Source organism: Nicotiana attenuata, chromosome 3, assembly GCF_001879085.1.
Source record: "Nicotiana attenuata strain UT chromosome 3, NIATTr2, whole genome shotgun sequence".
In the NCBI taxonomy this organism is placed as follows: domain Eukaryota; kingdom Viridiplantae; phylum Streptophyta; class Magnoliopsida; order Solanales; family Solanaceae; genus Nicotiana; species Nicotiana attenuata.
The window spans coordinates 70457639-70464118 of record NC_031991.1 but is presented as its reverse complement, the minus strand read 5'-3'; the positions used below and the strand labels follow the sequence as shown (position 1 = coordinate 70464118).

The window sequence follows — 6480 nt, the reverse complement described above, 5'->3', positions numbered from 1 at the left end:
CCCCCCCCCCAAAAGTTAGGTGGCAAAATAAAAAATGGAGTGAAGATGCTTTGGGCTGCACCCCTCAAAGCAACAAACATAATAAACAAAATCCACAACTAGAGAGAGAGAGAGAGAGAGAGGAGAGAGAGAGAGAGGTTCATACCACACAACTTCAGAAGGGTGAACACTGTAGCAGCAACAAAGAAAACCATGGCGATCGCCACCCAGAAATGCTAGCAAGCATAAGATCATTATTCAGTTAAAGCCATCTTTTTGCATTCTCCACATTATTAAGAAAACAAGAAGAAAGTTTAACAGCTATAACCAAACTATTTTCCGATAAATATCCTTTTTTCCTTTAAGATAAGTAATACCAAGTTACCTTTTTTTTATATATAACATGAAGCTATAAGCAATACCAAGTTACTTGTGTCAACACCATAAAGCTTTGATGACACATCATTAAATCATTCAACCACAGCCAGATCTATTACGAAATGCGATCAGCAATAATGGTCCGCCATCTAAGAAGACATGATTTCATTTAACTAGCCATCGAGCTGGCTCTTTGAACAAGTCATTAGATTGAATTGGAGATAGAAAGACACTCAGTCAGTCTCAAAAAGATAGTTCTATCATCTTTTTTGTTAAACCCGAAATGGAGACAACATTTTTTAAACTGCAAATTTAATAGCAGTTTATATGGTACAAAAAGACGGAGCCTATTATACTCTTTAAAAAATATTTTTTGAGAATACTACTTTTTTTATTATATACTTAAAGCACACAGGGTCAAAGAAAAGACCCTGCATGTTCCCTGACAAATGCTAAACAACTCACATGTCATATCTTCTCCATGTAATCATTGGGATAGATAGGGGAGGAGGTCGAAATATGAAAAGGTAGTATCTTCTTCATGTAATCATTGGGATAAGAGGGAGGAGTCCAGAATATGTAAAAGGTAGACTAGTTGACTAAAAGAAGTCATTTAAACTTTGAAATAACATAGAACAGTATATTTTTACGGTATCCGGATTACTGGAGGGAAAATATTGCCTCAAAGAAAGAATTTGAGTCTTCTGCAACAAACATAAGATGATAGTTCGTTCGCATTTTGTGGAGGGATTAACAAACTAAAGTAGAAAAGTCTTCTAGTCACTTAGAAGTACGGGAAAATACTGCCAGCATTCTTATTTAACTGCTATATGCTAGATGATCATTGGATCAGAGTAATAGATCAATATGGTTAGGTATTCTGGTCCTCATAAAATTTAAGATCCCACTATCTATTAGCTTCTTCATTTCTGATCATTGCAATTTAAGGGATGAATACTGCATGTTCATAGTTAAGGGCAAAGGCCAACATTTTTAGATGTCTACAAGTAGGGAAAATAACAATGCATTTAGTGGTCAGTTATGCATTTTGTTAGCCTTCTCTAAGATAATGTTGATTTCAATGATACACAAATCTTACTTCTCTCGGTTATATATTGATACTACTGGGGACAAAAACATAGTTCAGATTACTATGCCTAGGAGTACAGATAGTGTCAGATGATCTCAACTGTATGGTCGACCATGATAATATATCTTACACTTGAACAAATTAAATTGCAATACGAATTCACAAAAACAAATTAAATTGCAATACGAATTCAGAAAATCAAGAAAATGAAAATCAGAAAAATAAGAATTCAGCTATGAAAACCTAAAGCATACTATTACTGTATCTCCAAGGATAAATAAATAAATGTGCCAACAAAAACTTGAATCTAACAACCATCTATTTTTACACTGTACAGTTGCTGCTGACTTATGAATATGTTTTTGTGTATTTTTGGTATTAACTGGGTAATGCCGCATAACACTAAAGAGGCCTTTGAGTGCTGGTGTAACTGGAGAGTTGGTAAGGCCATCAGGCCAATCTGGAAGATGATTCCTGCGAGTATTTTTTGGTGTATATGGTCAGAAAGGAACAACAGATGTTTTGAAGGTTTATCAACTCCAAATCATTCCCTCAAGGCTAGATGTCTTTTGTATCTTTATAGTTGGCATTACCTTTCCCCCTTAGATTCTCCTGACAACTTTTTGAACTTCGTTAGCTCCCTGGTACTAGAATAGTCTTTTTGTAATTGAGCTAACAGTGTCTTTTTTGCTTCCATAACTTTTGTATTATTATGCATCTTCTTGATGCATTGCCAGCAATGAAATCTATTATTACTTCATCAAAAAAAAAAAATGAACTTACAGGAAGCGTTTCCCATATTGCCTCGTCATTCATGCTTTCATCATCTCCAGGTAATAACGCCTTACACATTCTGCTCCAAATGGTACAAGGTATTTATCCACCAGTCAGACATGGCATATAAGTGAAAGGGTGAAGGTAGCATCCAAATACCATGATTTTTGATAAGCAAGTGTACTACTATTTCCATTCCATTATTGGTTATCATGCTTTTCATTATTTTACACACAATAGGTCATGCACAAAGAATTTAACAGCTCATATTGCAGAAAAGGACTAGGAGGGTGTTTGGATTGGCTTATTTTAAGTGGTTATTGGCTTTTAAGCACTTTTTAAGTTTGTGTGGTGTTTGGCAACGATAGAAGTGCTTAAAAGCACTTACTTTTAGGCTTAAAAAGTACAAAAATAAGCCAAAAGCCAAAAGTTGGGTATTACCAACTTATAGCTTTTGGCTTTTAGCTTAAAAGCTGTAGTTTTTATAAGCCAATCCAAACACCCTCTAGAAGGCAAGAAATATTAAAAGTGACCAATATGTTGAACAAATGACAGATTTCTACTCGGAGGCACAAGCAATGTTAACACAAACCCTATCAGGAGGCAAATAGTTTATTTTTGAAGCCTTTAATGGCATGAATTGCTAATATTCCTTAGAAATGAATATTTTTCTGTTGCAAATGCCATCTTTATTACACTAAACTGTAACAATGAAAAGCTATACAACAAAGGCTAGGCTCTAAGAGGAAGGGCATTATGGAGATTCTTTTAAGAATTATGGCAGTACAAGAACCACTAGATTGTCTTTTCATTGTAAAGCAATCAAAGAAATAAGTGGAAATCACCAAAAATATGTCAGCACATTACCTGAAGTTGTCAATGAGAATGATTAATTCAAATGCTAACAAGGGAAGAAAGACAATTTTTAAATTCACCGCTGCAGAATGGATGACTGCACAAAAACACAAGAGAAAAAGTAAGGACAATTCTCGCTAGCAAACTAATAGGATCTATAGGCACACCTTGAGATAGTACAAGAAAACTGAGAAGTAAAAAATATGTAGGAATCATACTGCAAAAGATTGTGGAGTTCGTATTTCTTACCATATATGCTCTCGAGATGTATACAAAGAAGTAGTTCAAATGCTATAAGCAAAGGTATCGCAACAACAGCATGACATGGTGCCCACTATCCACAAGGAGGCAACGGCGACAGAAGAAAGAACACAAAAGCAGAAGAGAAATTTGATAAGCACTTTTGCTTGGACAGATTTCCTTTTTCTGATCAAAATTTAAAGAAGATTACTGCATAAAGTCATACATTGCGATCATGGGGAACTGATGGAGCGGGCAGGGAGAATCTTCCTCGGGCAACAACAGCATGAAACAGCCATAGAGGGAAGAATACAATCCTGCATATCCAAGTGAAAGTCATAATGAGACATTTCTAAATCTAAACCTGGTAAAGGACTTCTTGTTACTGATAAAGGAAATTTAAGGGGCACTATACTAGTTGCTCCTTTGTCTATAAAAGGAATCTTTCCATCTCTCATAATAAAATTCATTCCAGTGTTATACAAGTGCCCCATTAATCCTTGTTCCCTACTCCCTAGATTGCATAACCGAAATTTCAAGAGAATATGAATGTTGGGGTTACCGCACCCGAGGTGTGGCCTAGTGGTCAGAGAACTATGAAATTTCATGTTAAAATACACTAGGTGAATTCTTCCCATTTACCTAAGCCTTACTGGCAGAGTTACCCGATAATTGTGCTGGTGAGAGGCAGCACATAGGTTTGTGCAAGCGCCGGCACCGGCACTGCCGTATTTAAAGAGGAAAAAAACATGCATACAAAGAGAGGGCTGTTCACTCGACCACTCATATACACCCAATTAAGCTTAATTTTTATATATATAATAATTGTATTTCCTAGTTTAATCTCCATAGTCAAACCTATGAACAAATAAGTTTTCCTAGGAAGAAATGAAACAGATAGTTTAAACAAGCCATATAAGCCCACGAAAATACAGGCATGAGAATCAATTACTATAACGAATTATCATCTAGAATTCGTAAATTAAATTAAAAGTGGGGAAAAAAAACTGACCACCAGGAGTAATCGACGACGTGATCGAGCTTGAGAACCAGCAAAACAGTGAAACACAAAAGCAAGGTGTGAGCTGCCAGTGCCTGAAAAGATTTCCCAACTCTTCTCCAGCTCATTGTTTTCCGTTCACACACAGTACTACTAGTCGCAGATATATGTATTAGCAATCAATATATACGGAATAAATTATAGTACTCCACAATTGTACAATTTTTTGAAGAAATAATATTTCGAGTGAATTCCAAGAAAAGATCTTTAGGGTTTAGACGAATTGAAAGGGGGTTGGGGGTGGGAGAGGAAAGTAGCAGTTGCGGGAATGGAAAGCGAAAGGGGAAGTTTCATATCAACTCAACACAAACGGACGCCATTAAAATAACGTTGATATTGTCGAATAATGATGTTTCTTTATATTTAGAAGTCCATACAAGACAAAATCTTATCCTACTAACCATTTGAGTCAATCAATCAATAAATTTTTTCTCTTTATTAATCATTCAATTAAATTTTTTTTGATGTTATGACTAAATATTTACCCGTACTAACTATTTTTATGGATTCAGATAATTTCAGTTTTAATAACTAAAGCTAACGTGAGAATAATTATGATTAAGTAATATGTATACCAAAAGGTGACTTTAGGTAACACTTTGAGCCGGCTAAAAGTTTGGCTCGGATAGTTAAAGTCAATGTTCAGCTATAATTTACATCATGTTAGTTTTTTAAAATTAATTTTTTATTAAAGAAAACACAAAATTCTTAATTGTCTATGCTTACAAGGGAATCTCACATAAATAAATAGTCTCGCTGTAGGCATGTAGCTTATGTTGTTCTTTAGTGTTAAAGAATATTTAAATTTTCGTTTTGAGAGCATAAACTAAACAAATTAAAAAGCAGGTCTTAGAAAAGGAAAAAAACTTAAATTTAAATTTTCTAACTCGTAGAGTTATTCTTGGGATTTTTAAATATTCAAATACGTTAATTAGGCTTACATTTAAAAAATCTACGTAAAATGTATTATTTCTTTCGTGTTGATAAAACTGGGGGATCAATGGTTGGGAATGAGACAAGTAAAAGAATGTCTACGTCCTATTCCAATTTCCAAGTGTGTAAATAAAACACATCCACCTCAAAAATAATCTTTCCTAGAAAAGACATTTTCCATCTCCATCAAGAATTCACAATCAAGATTTTTTCTTTGGGGAAATCTGGGGAAAATGTTCAAATTGATGTGAGCCTAAATATATCAATCCATTGATAAATACTAAGGCGACGCGTTTATCCCAATCTCAAGCTCACTAAGGGACTATAAGAGCCAAGAGATTAATAAAATACATTGCAGATTCGTCGTTACGTGAAAAATATTATGTAAAAGGCGAAAAGATAAAAAGATAAAAATAATAACCTCAATGGAAAGGAAATGATCTCCATGACGAATTATATTTTGGTTAATAAAAAAATAATCATACAGAGATCTATTATATTTTATTTACTCATAAACAATTGGAGTTCCAACAAATTATTTTACAAATTTAGCCCGAAAAAAGAAAAAATATACAACTAAACCAAATAGACATTATATCTATAGAAGAAATTAAAAAGAATAAAAGTTGGGGTAAAGTCCACGTTGTATATTAAGATGAAGTAAGATAAATACATAGTTGTAACAAATAAATTATTATATATTACCATGTAACAAAACGATTGAAAAATAACTCATTTGGAAGGTAATTTTTGATTTTTCTTCACTTCCACGCGTTTAAAAGAGAGTGATCCACACTCTTTGCCACATCAACATTCAGAGGAGTGTTCGCAACAAATTTTTGTAGTACAAAAAATAAACTGCAACAAAAATAATATAAAGAAAAAAAGAGATTTTATTGATAAATATTTGTGAGTACAATCCTTTGTATCCCTTGATTCTCCTCTATGAAATTCTCAGTGATTCGAGGCTTGAGAAGCGTCTTTCTCGAATGTAGGACGATGTAAACCTCCTTGCGATGTATTTAATCGCCAAGAACGTTGAGTAGCACTTTGTTGTTTCGGGTTGATCTCCGGGAAAAACTCCGTTGATCACTCCTTTGTTGAAGAACTATGCACTTGATGATTGATCTCTCTGTTTGTGGATGCCTTCACCAATTGCGGAATGCTCTTC

General features: G+C 34.2%; 1 protein-coding gene across 1 annotated transcript in view; it reads right to left on the bottom strand.

Annotated features, from left to right (window-relative positions):
* LOC109224058 overlaps positions 1–4709 on the bottom strand; it is a 13560-nt gene extending 8851 nt beyond the window's left edge. The window contains exons 1-6 of the mRNA XM_019388601.1: positions 4329–4709; positions 3543–3633; positions 3326–3410; positions 3089–3173; positions 2231–2300; positions 146–215 (exon numbers count right to left, since the gene is read on the bottom strand). Coding sequence (XP_019244146.1) covers positions 146–215; positions 2231–2300; positions 3089–3173; positions 3326–3410; positions 3543–3633; positions 4329–4444 — 517 coding nt within the window. The 5' untranslated portion in view covers positions 4445–4709. The remainder of the gene's footprint in view (positions 1–145; positions 216–2230; positions 2301–3088; positions 3174–3325; positions 3411–3542; positions 3634–4328) is intronic.